The sequence below is a fragment of the Zingiber officinale genome, chromosome 5A (assembly GCF_018446385.1).
Source record: "Zingiber officinale cultivar Zhangliang chromosome 5A, Zo_v1.1, whole genome shotgun sequence".
Lineage (NCBI taxonomy): Eukaryota > Viridiplantae > Streptophyta > Magnoliopsida > Zingiberales > Zingiberaceae > Zingiber > Zingiber officinale.
In genome coordinates, this window is record NC_055994.1 from 74,236,619 (window position 1) to 74,257,136 (window position 20,518).

At 37.2% G+C, this 20,518-nt stretch overlaps 1 protein-coding gene across 1 annotated transcript; it reads left to right on the forward strand.

Moving 5' to 3' along the window:
* Positions 1–14,210: 14,210 nt before the first annotated feature.
* Positions 14,211–19,642, forward strand: LOC121980601 (plasma membrane ATPase-like). Its single transcript, XM_042532705.1, has 16 exons — positions 14,211–14,334; positions 15,288–15,407; positions 15,482–15,718; positions 15,805–16,566; positions 16,652–16,774; positions 16,887–16,991; positions 17,066–17,210; positions 17,297–17,461; positions 17,547–17,785; positions 17,875–17,907; positions 17,989–18,070; positions 18,157–18,317; positions 18,447–18,620; positions 18,755–18,937; positions 19,023–19,204; positions 19,309–19,642. Exons 1-16 carry the CDS (start codon positions 14,278–14,280, stop codon positions 19,403–19,405), a joined length of 2,865 nt encoding a protein of 954 aa, XP_042388639.1. The 5' UTR covers positions 14,211–14,277; the 3' UTR covers positions 19,406–19,642.
* The last annotated feature ends 876 nt before the right edge of the window (positions 19,643–20,518 follow it).

A 20,518-nucleotide genomic window follows, 5' to 3' on the forward strand; every position in this document is an offset into this window, starting at 1 on the left:
TGGACATGCCTCCCATGCTGTGAAGAAGACATGACATAGCAGTGCCCCAAAGCATGATAGTGTCTCTCAACGGGCAAACAATTGGACCCAGCAAAAGCCAATAGGGAGGTGGTCGTGTGGATCTACATGGTTGTGCCTCCCCTGACCTAAAGAATGAGGACACGGTCATGCTCTAAGGCACGATTGTGCCTTCTCTAGCCCAGAATTTCAAGACACGACCATGTCTAGGAGACACGACTGTGTCTAGGAGACACGACTGAGCTTCCTCAGATCTGAACTCCCGAGACATGGTCGTGCCAAGTTGGCACCACCATGACACGACCCATGTCTCACGCATTCGTGCCTCGCCTATAAATAGGGAAGTTCTTCCGCCTTTGAGGGGAGGAGACTTTCCCCTTAGGGAGACTCAAGGTCAAGATCTACGCTTTATCTAGGCTACACTCGACAATCCAAGGCCATTTTTGATGTCTCCATCTTCTCCGAACACGAGGATTAGATCCGAAGACCCCGTATCACCCTTGGATAAGATTTCATTCTCTCTTGAATTACTTAGGAAGCTTATAATCTTAATATCTTTGGATCCACTTATCTTTGTCATGCACTAGATCCACTTATGCTAGGATTAAGGGAGTAATTATAATATAAGATTGATGAAAACTCTATGAATTTATCAATTTCCCTTCTAATGACATATTTTTACCTTATATCCATTTGATTAAATGTGTGGGTAATGTGTTTATACTTAATTTTTATGTTTAATTGATTGGATGTATAAATCACTCACCCAATAGAGGAGATGTCCTAGATCATATGATCGGGGGGCCCCGTCACACGGGATATCCCTTTAGGATATCCTTGAAAGGGAGGATAATTCACTACACGGAATAACCTAATTAGACTTAATGGGTTATTACGTATTCTATGTTAATAGGTATATTGTATAATCTAGGATCGTATGGCAGGGGAGCCCTAGGTGACAAAGGGTAAACTTTTAACTGCCATTCTAGGTTATCTCTACTACTAAGGGACATCAGATAATTGAGGGAGCAACACTTCGACACAACCTTCACGAGGGAGTGTTGAGATTTAGTTAGACTTCCTACATTGCATAAGGATAGAGGATAAGAGATGAGCAATCCATAACACATTGATCAACATTATAATGAAACTGAACCCCGAGAACACTCATTTTGACATGTTCTTTTCAAAACTCTCTTTCTCTCTTTTACTTCCTCAACCTTAGTTCGTACGACTTCAACTAATATTTTGATTATCTAGTTAGCTAGCCGTATGAATTCACTAGTGTTCATCAATCCCTGTGAGCTCAATATTTTATTACTGACGATATAACTGTGCACTTGTGATAGCAAACTAGACAACCGCTTCTCCACTGTAAACTTGGTGAAAAGGGATCATTCCCATGATTTTTTGAGGATTCAGATAAGCCTAGAGAATGCTTGGCAATTTGTTCACCCAACTACTTCCAACATCGTCTAATTTAATTTTAAGTCCCCTATACTATCTCTCGATCACTTCTACTTATCCATTGCTTTATGGATAAGGAACCAAGGTGAAAGCTTGCTGAATACCCAACCCTTCACACCACTCCTTCAGTTGACGACCCTAAAATTGTTGCCCATCATCAGAGACAAGCTTGTGAGGTATCCTGAATCAATAGACTATGTACTGCCATAGAAAATTTTGAATAGTATCTTCTATGATTCAAGCTAAGGGGGCTGCTTCAACCCATTTAGAAAAGTAATCCATGGCTACCAAGAGAAACTTCTTTTGTTGGGGTCAAATTGAGAAATGACATATAATGTCCATACCCCACTGATCAAATAGGTAAGACACTGTAGAAATTTTTAAGAGTATGGTCAGGTGGTGGGAGAGATTTTGATGCTTTTGGTAGTGGATGCAAGAAGCAACAAACTAAGCAGTATTTGCATGCAGCGTTGGTCAAAAGTATCTAGCCAATAGTGCCTTTCAAGCCTGGGTTCTCCCTCTAATGTGGTTCCTATAAATGCCTTCATGGATTTGCCTCATGACATAGTCAGCATCATCGAGGCCAAGACATTTAAGGAGGGGGCAAGAAAAAGACCGATGTTACAACATATCCCCGATTAGAGTGAACAGGAGAGCTCTCCTTTTGAGTAGTCAAGCCTCCTTGTAATCAGAGGGTAGAGTTCCTCACTTTAGATAACCAATGAGAGGTAATCTCCAATTGGCGGGTGTATCATGATTTGGAATCTGATCAATTTGAGCCATTAGCAAGGTCTAAGTTACCAAATTATTCAAAGTGTAGGTGGTCAGCGCACTTGCTATCTTGGCTAATGCATCCGTTTTTTGATTTTCGATTGGGGGAATTTTGCATATGTTGACTTCTTGGAACCTAGCCTTAAGTTTTTCGAAGAGCTCCGAGTAGGTCATTTTGTATCTTAGAGTTCTCGAGAGGCCCCGACTTATTTGGCGACTTAGAGTCCCGTTAGCAAAGTTTCATATTCGACCTCATTGTTGGAGGCCCGAAAGTTCAGCCATATGGAGAGCTGGAGGACATTATCTCGAGGAGAAATTAATAGGATCCTGACTCTACTACCTTGCTGAATGGATGCTCCATTTACATATATGTTCTAGACTCCTTCACCATCTTGGTCAGGAACTTTAATGAGGAAATTAGCAAAGGCTTGAGCTTTGATAGTCATTTGTGGCTGATATTGAACGTCATATTCACTTAGCTCCATGGTCCATTAATCAACCCATCGAAGATTTAATTTAGGGTTCGTTAGTACATGACCCGAGCTACTGTTATTGAGAACCACGATGGGGTGGGCCGAGAAGTATGGTCTCAGTCAACGAGCTACGAGAGTCGGCACAAAAGCTAATTTCTCTAAGTTGGTGTATCTGTTTTCCGTGTCTTTTAACATATGACTAAAGAAGTAAATCAAGTGTTGCATGCCGTCTATCTGCCATAGTAATATCATGGCAATGACTCCTCCTGATCGCCGACAGATATACCTAAAGCATTTCCCTAGTTATTGGTTTGGCTAGAAGTGGTAAGTGGGTTAAGTATTCCTTCAATTCTATGAAGACTTAGTTGAAATTTTCACCCCACTCGAATTTGGAAGTTTTTTTCAATATTTTGAAAACTTCGATCGACAGAGTGGAAAATGAACATGGATAACACTCTGATGAACCCCACTAACGTCTGTATTGTTGGTCCCTTTGGAGGCCGACAAGAGGGGAGGGGTGAATTGCCCTGAAAAATAAATTTGACCTTTCTCGGATTTTCAACTAAATAAATAACACTTGTAATTAAAATAGAAAGAGACAAAAAAAATAGACACAAAAGAGTTACTTGGTTTGCAATCAGAGGATTGCTAATCCAAGGAAAGTATGGTGCACTATTTGACGATCTCCTTCGGGTGGAGTAGCCTCTTTATAACGTTGACAACATAAAAGAAAATGTAGAACTGAAAGAACTGGATTACAAGTGAGTCGTTTGAACTGTGAAAATCAGTGCTATATTTATAGCACTGTTCGAGGCGCCCCGAAGGATTCCGAGCGCCCTGAGGGGGGATAAAACTTTATTCCCTTCACATGGATCGTGGTTTGACCGTGATTTGGATAAAAGTTTGGTTCGAGCGCCCGGACACCCAAAGTCAACTATGGTTGACTTTTTCTATCCGGGACCTCTGCTCCGGTTCAGCTTGCCTCGGTCCAGGTCTTCTATTCCGGCTCTGCTCGCTTGGGTGATCTCGCACATCCGGAATAGGCCTCACTCGAACCCAACTTCCGGTCTTCTCCTCTAGCAGCTTCCTTCCCGGTTTCTCATCCCTCGAACATCGTGTACATTCTTCTCATCCACCGGTGTACTCTTCCGCGATCACCTCGTCCCTCGGATGCACCGAGCTCGTCGGCTCTCTCCCCGTGTCGTCCTTCTCGCTAGCATCGTCTTCCGCTCGACTTCTTGTGCTCCTAAGCTCCTGCACACTTAGACACAAGGGTTAAACCAAACAAGACCTAACTTAACTTATTTGATCACATCAAAACACCTTGGGGTTCCAACAATCTCCCCCTTTTTTATGTGAGCAACACAAGTTAAGGTAGGCTAAAACAAACATAATATAAAAACAAATAATGTTGCGAATAAGTGTAAGTAAGATTTTTCAATGAAAGAAATTTTAAATACACCTCCCCCTAGACTTAACATTCTTTTCCCCCTTTGATCACATAAAAAATGGGGTTCTTTTAACAAGTCTAAGGTAATTAAAAAAATTGTTTTTTTAAAGAATTGGCCAGTAAAGACTAAAAAAAGCTTTCTAAGTAAAAAATTTCTATGGTAAAAATTTTGTGCAACGGAATAAGTAACTTAAAAATATTTTTCGAAGTTTGAAACATATTTCAAAATTTTCAACAGAAAATTTTTTTTCATAAGTGTTGAAGCAAAATTTTCTAAGGCAAAAAAAATATTTTTTTTATATAGTTTTAAACTTGCAACGGAAAGACTTAAAAAATTTCTTAAGTTTTCGTAAACATAAATATTTTTGAAAATATTTTCTAAAGCAAATTGAGTAACTTTTTAAAGCACTAAGTAATTTTAATTTTAATGCTTTTTCAGTTAGTCAATTAAACTGTTTATTTCAATACTTAGCTTCCAGGCAGTGGCGAGGCACTAGGTCTTCTTGGTTATTGGAGCAACAACCACTTTCTTAGACAAAGCCTTATAAAAAAATTGACTGTTTAATTTTCTCGCTGAAAATGCTAGGTCTAATTTTAATTTTTAAGTTAAACAAGTTTTTAGAACCCAATAGAGGTTCCTTCCTATAGGGTTAATTAAATATTTTCTAGGTATATAGGCTTTTGATATTTTTCTGATTTGACTTTGGTGAAACCTATAGTACCAATTTAATCTTCTATAATTTTTAAAAGGAGAAATATTTGAACAGGTAGAATTTTTTAATTTTTCTATTTCTTCTTTTAATTTTTCATTTTCAAGTTTTATTTTATCAAAATGTTCTATAAGACATAATTTTACTAAAATTCTTTTTATTTCTATGTTTTCATTTTTTAATTTATTATTTTTACTTTTTAATTTGTACATAGAATTTGCCATAGATTTAAGTTCAAAATAAAGCTGATTAGGAGGTAAGAGGCATACCTCACTTACCATATCAGACTTGAAGCCTGACTCTCCCCCTGCTTCATTGCATTCATTTGAGGTCGCTCCCCCTTCATCGATGTTGGGTTCTGATGTATTTTGTCCTTCATAGCTTGCCATCAGCGCTATCTCGGCATATTCTTGTATCTCAAACTCAGATGATGAACTATCGTCCCAAGTAGCTTTTAGATTCTTGTGCTTCTTGGGTATCTTGACTTTGTCCTTCTTGAGTTCTGGGCAATCCTCTTTTTAAGTGTCCTTCTTTTTTACACTGGTAGCAACGAACCCTTCTTCTATTTCTTGGATTCTTCTTATTCTTCATTTCTTTAAATTGATTAGATCTAACTTTTATTTTTTAATTCCTTACCATATAGGCTTCTTGATCTTCTTCTGAATCTGACTCAGGTTCATCCTTCTTGGTTGCATTTAGCGCCATAATATGGCTTGATTCCTTTGTTGTCCCTGCACATCTGGTTTCATGTAATTCAAGAGTAGAAAATAATTCCTCTAGGGTACTTACCTCCAGGTCCTTTGAAATGTAGTAGGCGTCGATGATTGACGTCCATTCTGGAGTTCTGGGAAAAGCGTTGAGTGCGTAGCGTATGGTGTCCCGGTTAGTTATCGTTTCACCGATATTCTCAAGTCCGGTAATTAACTCTTTTACCTTTGCGTGTAGATCGACTACTTTCTCACCTCTTTGCAGACGGATGCTCGTCAGTTTGTTTTGAAGTATATCTCTCCTTGCGAGTTTGGCTTCGGATGTCCCCTCGTGGAGTTCTAGGAATTTTACCCAGAGTTCTTTGGACGACGAGTATCTTCCGATGCGATTGACTTCTTGAGGCGGTAGCATGCTCAGTAAGTGATATTTTACCTTGTCCAAAGGCTCTCTTCTTTTTACTCTTCATTCTAATTCGTAGGAGATACAAAACCATATTTTATAATTAGACAAATTTCGAAATCGATTTTCAGAAATACCTCCATACGACGCTTCCAGTGTGTGAAGTCCCCCTCAAATTTTAGTGGAACAATGCTTGGTCCGACCATTGGTTGCTTGCTTCGGTCGGTGGTTAGTCTTTCTGAAGCGTCCTCGCTCTGATACAACTTATTGATCCCTTTGGAGGTCGGCAAGAGGGGGGGGGGGGTGAATTGCCTTGGAAAATAAATTCGACCTTTCTCGGATTTTCAACTAAATAAATAGCACTTATAATTAAAATAGAAAGAGACAAAAAAATCAGGCACAAAAGAGTTACTTGGTTTGCAATCAGAGAATTGCTAATCCAAGGAAAGTATGGCGCACTATCTGACGATCTCCTTTGGGCGGAGTAGCCTCTTTACAACGTTGATAGCATAAAAGAAAATGTAGAACTGAAAGAATTGGATTACAAGTGATTTGTTTGAACTGTGAAAATTAGTTCTATATTTATAGTACTGTTGGGGGTGCCCCGAAGGGTTCCAGGCGCTCTGGGGGGATAAAACTTTATCCCCTTCGCATAGATCGTGGTTCGATCGCGATTTGGATAAAAGTTTGGTCTGGGTGCCCGGAAGGGTTCCGGGCGCCCCGGATTGTTCCGGGTGCCCAGAATGGTTCGAGGCGCCCGGACACCCAAAGTCAACTCTGGTTGACTTTCTCCGTCCGGGACCTCTGCTCCGGTTCAGCTCACCTCTGTCCAGGTCTTTTGCTCCGGCTCTGCTAGCTTGGGTGATCTCGACCATCCGAAATAGGGCTCACCCGAACCTAACTTCTGGCCTTCTCCTCAAGCAGCTTCCTTCCCGGTTTCTCATCCCTCGAACGTCGCATACGTTCTTCTCGTCCAACGGTGTACTCTTCTACGGTCACCTCGTCCCTCGGACACACCGAGCCCGTCGGCTCTCTCCCCGTGCCGTCCTTCTCGCTAGTCGTATCTTCCGCTAGACTTCCTGTGCTCCTAAGCTCCTGCACACTTAGACACAAGGGTTAAACTAAACAAGACCTAACTTAACTTGTTTGATCACATCAAAACACCTTGGGGTTCCAACATGTACTTCTTTGAGGTTGTGAGGGGCCAACATGGTTTGGAGGACTTGGATCTATTGGTGCGGCGGGGGCCGGCAAGAGGGGGGTGAATTGCATACAAAATAAATAACTCCTTCTCGCTCTTTTGATTTGGTTAGTAGAACAATTAAAATAGAAGTAATAAAACTAAACTAAATAACTAAAAAAATTAAGAGGCCAGAGTTTTACTTGGTTACAACCTATGTGGTTGTTAATCTAAGGTAATGAAATGCACTAGAAGATCTCCTTCGTTGCTGGAACAGAAGCCTCTTACAAACGTTGAAAAGCTCAAGAAAATGCTAGGAAAGAGTTAAAAGAGTTGTAGTTTAGATTGTTGATTATTTCCTAGCTTCAAGGGTCTTTTTATAGCTCCTAAAAAATTCTATCGGAAGCTGGAAGGCACCTCCAAGATGATCCAAGGCACCTTCTATCAGATAAGTTTTATCTATCGAAGATAAAACCTTATCTTCACTAACGTTCACTGGAAAGCACCTTTATGGGCTGGAAGACACCTTCGTACTGTTTATCGAGGACACCTTCCAAGCCATGGAAGGTGCCTTCCAATAGGCAGATCAAGTCCATAGCTAATTTCTTTGCGTGGGTGATGCTCTGATCAACCGAAGTTGAGCTCACCCAAACCCAACTCTGACCTTTTCCGTGAGCAGCGTTCCTCCCAGGCTTCTTGTCCCTCGGACTGTTGCGTGCATCCTTCTCATCCACCAGTATACTCTTCCCCAGCACCTCGTCCTTCAGATGCACCGAACCTGTCGACTCCCTTCCCGTGCAATCCTTCTTGCTATCTATGCCTTCTGCTCGACTTCTTGTGTTCCTAAGTTCCTACACATTTAGATACAAAGATCAAATATACACAGGAGCTAACTTAACTCGATTGACCAAACCAAAACTACCTCGGGTACTTAAAATCTCCTCCTTTTTGATGTGCATCAACCCGAGTTAGAGTTAGGGAAAAATAAGACATAGAATTTAACAAGACAAAAAAAAATTAAAATTTTGTTATGGAATTTTGTTAAGTATAAAATTACAAAAGTACCCCTCCGCCTAAACTCAAACTCTAAATTCTCTCCCTTTGATCACATCAAAATAATGGGAAAGAAAACATAACAATTAGATAAAAGTAACAAAAAAATAAGTTTAATACTTAGAAAAATTTTGAAAATATTTTCTTCAAATTCAAAAATAGTATATGAATAGGCAAAAGAAATTTTTCACGGAAAATATTTTAAGGATTTTAGCATAAATAAAATATTTTGTATAAAAACATAATTTTTGAAAAATAAATTTTAAAAATAGATTTTTTCCCAAATAAATCTCTTAAAATTTTCTAAGTAGTAACAATAGAATGTATAACTAAAGAAAAATTAAATTTTTTTTAAAAAAATAGGTTTTCAAGAAATTTTTGTTTTAAAAATAAGTTTTTAGGTAAATAATCCATAGAAAATTTATTATTTATCATTAAATTTCAAGAATAATTTTATAGATAGAGAACCAATTTTTTTATTACAAAAAAATTGAATAAAAAATTCTAAGGAAAACTCGCACGAAAAATATTTTAAACAGATAACATTTATTTTTAAAAATAAATATTCAAAAATAATCTTTCTATCCTAAAAATCTGACTAATTTTTCTATATATTCAAAATGTGATGATAAGTATATAAAAAATTAGGTTTTTCAAGATAAGTTTCTGAAAAAAATTTAAATTTTAAATTATTATTTTTCAATCAGGAAATAAAAGGAAATTATTTAATCAATGAAAAATCTCAAAAAAAATTTATATGAACAATTATATATTGCTGTAATACGAAAAAAATTTAGCAAAAATTATGGAAATTAGGTATGAAATTAATTTTATAAGAAAAATTAAAATACATGCATAATCATTTATTTATACGAAGTAAAATTTGGGAACCCAAAATAAATTTTTACCTACTGATTAACAAGAAATTTCTTGGGTACATATGTTTGTGATACTTTTCTAATTTGGCCCTTATGAAATTTAAAGTACCAACTTAGGCTCTTATAATTTCTTGAATTATTGGATTAACACATGCAGAAATTTTTTCAATTCGATCCTTCAATTTTTCATTTTCCTCTTTTAGTTTTTCATACATTTCTAATGGACATGAGTGTGCTAAAATTACTCTCAAGTCTAAAATTTCCTTTTTAAAATTATTATTGTAAAATACGACACCTAAATATAACCTTAAGGGACCTTAAGGGAATTTTCATAAATTTTTAGAAATTTTCTGAAAATTTTTCAGAGCTCGTATGACGAGTTTAAGGGGGGCAATTACTGAATCACGGGAAAGCATGTTTAAGCTACCACATTTAAACGAGGAAAAGTGCGTTTTCTGATCTCACTTGGTTACCAGGATTCATAAACTCTAATACTTAAGCCTGGAGGTTTAGAGTTCGAATCCTGGGGGAGGCAAAAATCCACTGGCCAGGGGTGGGAAGACCTAATGAGTAACAACACAGCCAAGGGTCGTCGGTCGACGACATGAGAGGTCGCCTAATGGGCCGACGACATAAGGGTCGCCAGTTTGGCCACCACAAGGACCGCCCAAGAGGCCAAAGGGCCGGGTCGTTACAGCTCTTGGGCTCTACCCAAAAAGCCTCATGCCAATGGAGATATCTTTCTCTTATAAACCCATGATCTTTCCCATATATTTACAATGTGAGACTATGTTTGCAACCTTGTAACCCCAACAAACCCCCCTCTCAAATAAAAGACCACAGGCTTCCCAGGTTCGATCCTCGACCCACCAGGTCTTCCTGTCCCTCGGTCCACCCGACCTACTAGGACTTCCTTGCCTAGCCACAACTAGGACTTCTTGCCTGGTGTCTGGTCCTCTTGATCCGAACATTGGAGCCCCCACTTTTTTTGTTCGAGGTGAATAATGTACCCACATGGCTCAATCATACCATAACTCTTGTGCACAGTCGGTGGTTAAACCTTCTAGCAGTTCGGGCTCTTATAACAATTGTAGGATTGTAAGGAATTTAAATATCTCCATAATTGCATGATATTGTCCACTTTGGGCCTAAGCCCTCATGGTTTTACTCTTGGCCTCTACCCAAAAGGCCTCTTGCCAATGGAGATATCTTTCTTTTATAAACCCATGATCTTTCCCATGTGTTTACAATGTGGGACTATGTTTGCAATCTTGCAACCCCAACAATGGCCACTTCCATTGTCTGCACCACCTTATCATTTCTTCGGTTAGAATATTCTCGGTTCCTTAAGGGAAGTGGGCGAGCCTTCCGTTCGGTCTGGATAGAAACACTCACTGGTATTGACGATTCTCTTTTCTTGGTAGACTGTGCTTCTTCTACCTGAATGTATTTGAGCGTCCAAGCCTGTAATCTGTCGAAATCTCTTGGAGGTTTCTTCACCAAAGATCCAAAGAAGTCACCATCTATTAGACCCTGAGAGAAGGCACTGATGTGGATCTCAGACATGATAGACAGAGTATCCATGACAATCTGACTGAATCATAGTAGATAATCTTTCAATAACTCCTTGACCTTCTTCTTGTGGGCGAATAGATCAAGTAAAATCTTTTTATATATCTGGCTAGCGGTGAAGTGTTGTAGAAACATGGTTCTGAACTCCTCAAAGGTTCGGATGGAGGAGGTGGGGAGTCGACTAAACCACCTCTGTGTTGGATCTGAGAGGGTTGTCAGGAAGATCCAACACTTTATGTCATCCATGTACTATTGTAATAGGGAGGCATTCTCGAACTTGCAGATAAGATCTTATAAATTGGTAATCCATTGTATTCCCCAATCTGTAACGCTCGAAAATATTGAGGCAATCCATCTTGAAGGATCACAACAGGAAATGGAGGGCCCAGAGGAGCTTTCGCTTTGCTTGACAGGAGGTTCCTTTTGTTCGAAGAATTTTGATGTAGGGTTTCTCCGGAGGATTCCTGAGACACTTGTCATGCCACTGATGTGCTCCTGGTGGTGTGGATTGCTATCGGAGGCATTTCCCTTAGTAGGGGCATCCTAGGGTCTGGTACTTGTGGCGCCTCCGGCGATCCAATAGGGGTTCTGTCAGGGGCGCAGTGGGTGGCATTGGTTGTTGTGATTGCCCTTGCAACACCATTTGTACCGTCACGACAATCAACTTGTTGAAATCTTGTTGCCATGGTAATAATGTTAGGTCTTAACTTCCTGGTGTCTCTAGAAGACACTAGCTTCCATCTCAACTTCCTGGTTTAGGTCTTAACTCAGTGTTGCCACGGACGATGCTAATTTGATCCTATCTGGGAATACAGATGGGTGGGTCATCGGTGAGTTGGTGTCGGCGTTGGCTTAACCGTCAGTCGTCATACTATAAGAAGATCGCGAAGAGATCTGCCAATGTTTATGTAGGAGAGAAGACGAAGGACGAGAGGATAGAGGGACAGCCAGGGAGTTCGCCTGTGTTGTCACTTTGATGCTCAAGTTAGGATTTCGGGAGAGTGAAAAAGAAGATGAACAGTAGTAGGGTTTGTGAAAATGATGTGTGCATATATTTTCTCATAAGGGTTGACTACCTTTTATAGAATCGTGACTATCTATCACGTTCTCCTTGTTCCCCTCGTTCTTCACAATCGTTGCTATGCTATGTAAAATAAATGACAATTACATCCCATTTATTTTGAAGTAAATAACTACGTTTCTGCTTTTTCTCATGATAACGGCTGCGTTATCCAGTTCCTCAATAAATAACAGCTTGTTGCTTTAATTATTGATAAATAGGACTGCCCCTAGTAAGATTGTTGGCGTCTCTAGTCACGTGACCTCCGCGGCTTACCCCTATCACAGATGAATGTTGAACTTATCGATGTGGCAAAAGGCGATTTGCTCGCCCCAACACTTCTGCCAACCCGTCCGTAAACTAATACGGAAGAGGTAAATTATGGATGACTACCAGCTATTAGTGCAGGTGGCCAATACATGGGGGGAATGTTGAATTTATTGATGACAAAAAGATGACTACGCTTATCCTAACGTCTTCGCCAACCTATCCCAGTGCCAACAACTTAATAGCAAAAATATATGTTGAAGTCACAATGTATGTCTTTTAAATGAACGTGATTGTTAGAGAACATACGATATTCTATGAACGATTGAGGTTTTTTTTTTTTTTTGTTTTTCGATTGTCTTTTATTTTTGGAGATTTCATCGAATGTTTCAACACAATCTCTATCTTCCATTAGTCTCCATCGCGGACAATTCTCGTTAAGAACATTATCTTGTGATCTTTATCGCCATCATATACCTCCTCGTCACACAAGTACTTTCTTCTCCTATTTGTATATCCTTTATCTGCCCTCTTTTATGCTTAAACTTAATTTAATATGCTCAACTGACCGATTCAATTGTCGTGCTGCTGTTGTGTTGCTACTTTTGAGTTTTGAATTCAAAATTTTAAGTTGACTCGAGTTCACCTGTGCAGGGGCCTCAATTAAACTAAGTCATTGAAGATTATTTAAGATTGATTTAGTTTTATTTATGAACTTGAGTTTGGTTCAAATTTGACTTGAGTTTAGTTGATTTAAATATTATTGAACTCTCAATTTAAACTTATTGATTGTTTAAAACATATACATATTAAATTTATTTGATTGATTATTAAACTTGATTATTAAATTTGATAATACAAACTTATTTATTCATTTAAACATTTCTTTGTTTATTTAACAAATTAATAAGAATTTTTTTTATGACCCTTATTCACGAATTTTGTTGACGAAAATTATTCACGACATGTGTTTAAGTTTATTTGTTTAATTTAATAAGTTGTTTAAATTTATTTATTATATTTATCTTGTGTATATTATTAAACTAACATAAATAAAATTTTATAAAATTAAATATTAAATTTATTCATGAATATTTGATTCATTTACCATCCCACCTGACTTCCTTATTATTTTGAATATATATTTTAAAGAATCATAATGTATAAAATTGTTAAAAATTTAAATATATTAGTTAAAAGATGAAATTCATAATATACTATACCAAAAATTATAGCCAATTATAAATAAATAAATAAAAATGCATTAATTTCAATTGGCATTACTATGAAGGTAAAGGAAAAAAAGAAAATAATAATAATAAAGGAAAATCTTTATATTTATAGTCAATTCTTATATCAAAAGTGCTCAAAGTTTAATTTTTATTAATCACTTGCATCCTAAATTAATTTGCAATCTAACTAAGATTCATTTGGATTTGCTCCACGGATTACCGCAATTAATATTTAAATGAGTATTTATTCTAATAAATATTTGGTTTAATTTTTAATCGGTATAAAATATTTCATTAGATATTTAACCTTTTCATGTAAAATGTCATTCCATTATATGATAAAATTTCTCTCATAATTTAGCTATATTACCGTCGATCCAATTAAGTTGGGAAAAATTAACATATAAATCTTTTTTAATGCACGATTGAACTAAAAATATTGAATTGATAGACCTATCCGTTATAAATATTTTTTGATTTATTTTGATAGTCGATAAAATTTTTTTATAAAATCAAACATCCCATAATTAATATGTATAAATCAGATATCTAATGTCAACTATTAAAAAATATATATATAAGTTGGGGAAGGAAAGTTAATAAAAAATTATAATAATGTTGAGACGAATAGGGCTGGACGCCCTTTGGTTAAAATTGAAAAAAATGTTCTTTAAATGAAAAATGTAAGAAAGAAAATATTTAAATATATGAAAATACATATGGAATGTGCAATTTAAACTAATTAATTTCCAAAAAATAGGTAAAATTTAAAATAAAAGCTGGTTTACAAAAGGAAATCTTATCACATGGAAATTTTTAATTACTTTCCAATAATTCTAAAAGATATATGATAGTGTAACACATCTTTTTAGTCCACATTATAACGGTCCACAATAGGGGTGAAGAGGACTATAAAAGGCGCCGAACGGCCCGAGACGCTTCGTCTTCTTCCAAGAAGCTTTCGAGGCTTCTTCTCCTTCTCTGTTTGCGAGAGCGAGGGAGGAGGAGGGCGTTGCTCTCTGTTAGCACGCTGATCGAGATGGCTGGGAACAAGGCGATAAGCTTGGAGGAGATCAAGAATGAGAACGTTGATTTGGTGAGCGACATTTCCCTAATTACTCTCTGATTCAGCGATTGATTAGGTCTTTTAAGGTTGTCTTAGGTTTGTAAGTTTCGATTTGTGGCGGTGTCAATCGAATCGATCTGAGTGCCTTTTTTTGTTATTGATTTGCTCTCGGTTCTTGTCGTAGTTTATCTGGAATTTCTAATCGCATTTACCCTAAATCATACTCTCTTTTCCTTTTTTTTTTTGTTGTAAAACTTGGCGTTTGTCCCGATTGAAATCTTTTCTCCTGTTATACAGATACTACAGTAACAATCGAAAGTTTATTGATAATTTAACTTATTTTTTTGACAATATTTTTTGATTCTTTCGTCTTTATCTGAACTGAAATAAAAGGTGAAGAAAATTAATATTCAATTTTTATCTTTAATTGGAAAGAAAAAAAGGAAAAGAGAAATTTAATTTTATTTCGATTGTTTTAATGTCATTTAAATCTGATGAGAACGAAGGAAAGTTTTGTTTGATAATGAATAGTCATAATAGTGATGTTATTTTCTTTCCATTTGTCCTATATCAAGTATGTAGGTGGAAGTTGAAAAAAAAATTGTATAATATTATTTTTGAAAAAAGTAAATTGGATGTTATTAGTTTCACAAATATCAAATATCAAATAGGTTCCATTTTTTTTTTTTTAACTAAAGCCTCTCAAATCTAAATTATAAAATACTTTTAAGATTTTAAAATATTTAAATTTAAAAAATGTAATTTTATCAATTAGATTATTTTTATTTTATTCACTTAAAAAAAATTATGTACTTAAATTTAACTTTTTTATTTCATCATATAAATATATATATATATATATATATATATATATATATATATATATAGCTTGATAGTTTTGCTGAGTTACATCGATACACAAGTTGACTAGTTTTAAAGATTTGTTTTGTTTGTTTGTGAATAAATTTGTCTGTCGATTGCAGGAACGAATTCCTATTGACGAGGTTTTTCAGCAACTGAAATGTACCAAGGAAGGTCTTTCTTCTGCGGAAGGAGAGAATCGACTTCAAATCTTTGGGCCAAACAAACTCGAAGAGAAAAAGGTCCAAATTTTTCCCTTCTTACTGTTGTATTTTTTTTCCAAATTGAAAAATTTACGTTTTCTTTTGATTTGCAGGAGAGTAAATTTCTCAAATTTTTGGGCTTCATGTGGAATCCCCTTTCATGGGTGATGGAAATGGCTGCCATCATGGCCATTGTGTTGGCCAACGGCGGCGGACATCCCCCAGACTGGCAAGACTTCGTTGGCATTATCGTTCTGCTCGTGATAAACTCCACCATCAGTTTCATCGAAGAAAATAATGCCGGCAATGCTGCTGCAGCTCTTATGGCTGGTCTTGCTCCAAAAACAAAGGTAAACAAGTTCATAAGATCCCGTGCGAGCTTCTTTTCATATAAAGTTTTGTTGTTTACCTTCATTGTTGATTTGATGCTTTCAAGGTGCTCCGAGACGGCCGCTGGAACGAGCAGGATGCTGCCATACTTGTTCCTGGTGATATAATCAGCATCAAACTTGGAGATATTGTCCCTGCTGATGCTCGCCTCTTAGAAGGTGATCCTTTGAAAATAGACCAGTCTGCACTGACTGGAGAGTCTCTCCCTGTCACTAAGAATCCAGGAGATGAAGTGTTCTCTGGATCGACTTGCAAGCAGGGTGAGATTGAGGCTGTTGTCATTGCCACTGGTGTGCACACATTCTTTGGGAAGGCTGCTCACTTGGTGGACAGCACGAACCAAGTTGGTCATTTCCAGAAGGTCCTCACAGCTATTGGTAACTTCTGCATTTGCTCCATTGCTATTGGAATGGCTGTGGAGATCATAGTCATGTATCCTATTCAGCACAGAAGATACAGAAATGGGATTGACAATCTCTTGGTCCTCTTGATTGGAGGCATACCAATCGCTATGCCGACTGTCTTGTCAGTGACAATGGCTATTGGATCCCATAAGCTTTCTGAGCAAGGGGCTATCACAAAAAGGATGACTGCAATAGAGGAAATGGCTGGTATGGATGTTCTCTGCAGTGATAAAACTGGGACGCTAACACTCAACAAGTTGAGTGTAGATAAGAACCTCATTGAGGTCTTTGCAAAGGGTGTGGATAAGGAGCATGTAGTCTTATTGGCAGCAAGAGCATCGAGAACTGAGAATCAGGATGCTATCGATGCTGCCATGGTTGGGATGCTTGCGGATCCAAAGGAGGTACTACTTTACGTGATGCTTTCTAATTCATATTCCTTCACTTGATTTTGCTAGGTTTGACAAGTGTTTGATATCTAAAATACAGGCTAGAGCAGGTATAAGGGAAGTACATTTTCTTCCCTTTAACCCTGTTGATAAAAGAACTGCTCTGACCTACATTGACTCAAACGGCAGCTGGCACCGCGTTAGCAAAGGTGCTCCAGAGCAGGTATTGATTGCATTTCCGATAACTTATCTCAGTGTTTCAGTGATCAGAACAAAAAAACTTGTCTACTTTTCTTTCAGTTTTATTAGAGAATTAACTTTTTCTTTCGGATCAGATGTTGAGCCTTTGCAATTGCAAAGAAGATGTCAGGCACAAAGTTCATAGTGTTATCGACAAGTATGCTGAACGTGGATTGAGATCATTAGCTGTTGCAAGACAGGTCACTTCATCCCACTAATCAAATTGGACTGCATTCAATTCTGTATTACTCAACAAATATTTTCTGAGCTGCAGGAGGTTCCACAGAAGTCCAAGGAGAGTCCAGGGTCTCCATGGCAATTTGTTGGTTTGTTGCCTCTATTTGATCCTCCTCGACATGACAGTGCAGAAACTATTCGCAGGGCCCTCCATCTCGGAGTCAATGTCAAGATGATCACTGGCACGGAAACACTTGTTTCCCTTCTTATTTATGTTGCTTTTATTTTAAATTAATTGTTGTTCTTGACATGATTTATTCATATTCAGGCGATCAACTTGCTATAGCTAAGGAGACAGGAAGAAGGCTTGGAATGGGAACCAATATGTATCCTTCCTCCTCATTGCTCGGCCAACATAAGGATGCATCAATGGCAGCACTTCCAGTGGATGAACTAATTGAAAAGGCTGATGGGTTTGCTGGAGTTTTTCCTGGTGGGTTTATGATCTTATGCAGTCAGTCAACTATTTTGGTTTTATGATCTTGCAAGTATTAATTGATCATATTGTTTTTGAACAGAACACAAATACGAAATTGTGAAGAAGTTGCAGGAACGGAAGCACATTTGTGGAATGACTGGAGATGGTGTTAATGATGCCCCTGCTCTGAAGAAAGCTGATATTGGAATTGCAGTTGCGGATGCTACAGATGCTGCTAGAGGTGCTTCGGACATTGTCCTCACTGAACCTGGGCTTAGTGTGATCATCAGTGCTGTCCTCACTAGCCGAGCTATTTTCCAGAGGATGAAGAACTACACTGTTAGTTCCTGACATTCAGCACATGCCTATCTTTTCTCTTTCTTATTGGAATAATTCTGATATAAATTTATGAATTTCTGCTGCTGCAGATTTATGCCGTTTCCATCACCATTCGTATTGTGGTAAGCATTAATTAAAATTATATTTTTTATTCTTACTTCCTTTTCTCCATTTGTAGCTTAACAAGCTTCCAATTCTTGCAGCTTGGTTTCATGCTTATTGCACTTATATGGAAATTTGACTTTTCGCCTTTCATGGTTTTAATCATTGCCATCCTAAATGATGGTAAGTTTTGACAATAAATATTTGTTGCAGTCATGTTTGTTTTTTTCTTCTGATGGCAAGTTGCTGAGCTGATTTTGCAACTACAGGTACAATCATGACAATCTCAAAGGACAGAGTAAAGCCATCCCCATTGCCCGATAGTTGGAAGCTGAAAGAGATATTTGCTACTGGCATTGTTTTTGGAAGTTATATGGCGTTAATGACTGTTATCTTCTTCTGGGCTATGAGGGAGACTGACTTCTTCTCTGTATGTATACTGAATATAGATTAACTTGCTATTATTACTCATACAATGGTAGATTCAAATCACTATGTAAAAATACATGCACTAGCTTGATCGAGGAGAGTAACTATATTTCCTTTGATATCTTCACAGGACAAATTTGGTGTCAGGTCCTTGAGAAATAGTGAGGATGAGATGATGTCTGCTTTATACCTACAAGTCAGTATCATTAGTCAGGCTCTTATTTTTGTTACACGCTCCCGCAGCTGGTTTTTTGTTGAACGCCCTGGACTTCTGTTAGTCGGCGCCTTCCTTGTTGCTCAGCTTGTAAGTCTACTCTTTCCTTGTTTTCACTTTCAATTATGATTATGCTTCATTTTGTAGGATCCTAATTGCTATGTTCATTATGTAACAAAATCTAGATGTTTCTCTAATAATACTCTTAATTCTTCATTTGGCAGGTAGCAACTCTATTAGCTGTCTATGCTGATTGGGGGTTTGCACGGATAAAAGGCATTGGTTGGGGTTGGGCTGGTGTCATCTGGCTTTACAGCATCGTTACCTTCTTCCCGCTCGACTGGTTCAAATTCGCCATTCGCTACATTCTTACCGGAAAGGCTTGGGATAACCTGCTGCAGAACAAGGTTCTGATTTTTAACTCTTGGATGTATTTAAATTCATCAGCTAAGTTTGCACATTTCTCTTTCTAATCTGTGGTTCAATTTACAGACTGCCTTCACCACAAAGAAGGATTATGGTAAAGAAGAAAGGGAAGCTCAATGGGCAACTGCTCAGAGAACTCTTCATGGACTTCAACCCCCTGAGACTGCCAGCCTCTTCCCAGAGATGAGTAGCTACCTAGAACTCTCGGAGATTGCTGAGCAAGCTAAAAGGCGAGCTGAAATCGCAAGGTGCAGAATCATTGCCAATATATTTTTGAATGGCCAATCTTTTTCTCTAATTCAAATAAGTTGTGCTGGAGGCTTATATCTCTCGATGGTTTGGAAAATTTTAGGCTTCGCGAGCTCCATACTCTCAAGGGTCATGTGGAATCAGTGTTCAAGCTCAAAGGGCTCAACATCGACAACATACAGCAACATTACACTGTATGAGAACAGAAGAAGAGGGTGGTAGATGAAGTGAAGTGCAACTGGAATGCAATGCAAGAAGGCGGCTTTGCTAAAGGAGTTGCATGGATGACCATGCTTTGTATTAGTTTCAAGTATTGGATCTTCCATTTAAGATGCTTGTGAACCATTTTTGAAATGACCTGTCTGTCATAAACAATTCTTGGTGGTTTCTCTACTGCTCTGGTGTCCTAAACATTGCTACCATCAAAGCTATCTCCAACGTTCGTCCAATTGACATACAATCATTTTTTTTAAAAAAATTACTTTTGCATTCATAGTTTTTCAATGGTCTCCTAGTTTTTTTAGTCATTTATGGGCAGTATATATTTTTGGTTTGATAAAAATTCTTATGTTTCATTGTTAATTTTAACTTTACTTCATCTTGACTTCTCTTGAAGTCTTACATGGTACTAGTCCTCCATAGACCTATCCTTGTCTAGTCGTCCAATTTTGGATTAAATGTTATTTTATTATCCTGCCCAAACAATGTTGTTATTCCTATTCTTCGTCTTGAAGTAAGCTGAAAAAATAATCTACAATAATATTCTTCCTCGTGCATTTATATTTTTTTTTCTTTATATTTATGTATTTGTGATTTGTTATGTGTAAAAATATTTGAGCTAATTTTTACATAAGATTAAATTGAGTATGATTATTACATGTGCACAAGTCATTTATAAGTTGATTTCATGATTTTTTCTTATCCTTTTATATAATTTAAGGATGAACTATGAGAAATGTTTGAGGTAGGATAACTAAATGAGTATATTTCTTTTCTTTTCTGGTCTGCCCAAAATTTTAAACATGGCTAAACTTGTAGTTTTAGTGCTGTGTTTGCTCAAACGTGCTAGTTTATGTATACGTAAATACTAAATTTTAGTGAATGAATATGTTTAATTAACTTTTGGAGTTCACCAATGATTCTAAAACTCTTAAACTTTTTAAAAATGTCAATGTAATAATTTTACATAAAACTGTTATGTACATTATGAAAATTTTGATCGTATATATCTTATACACATATTATTGATAATTGATGAAACTTTTAATAAGATACAATTTGTATACGCAACATCTGAACTACTAATGCATATA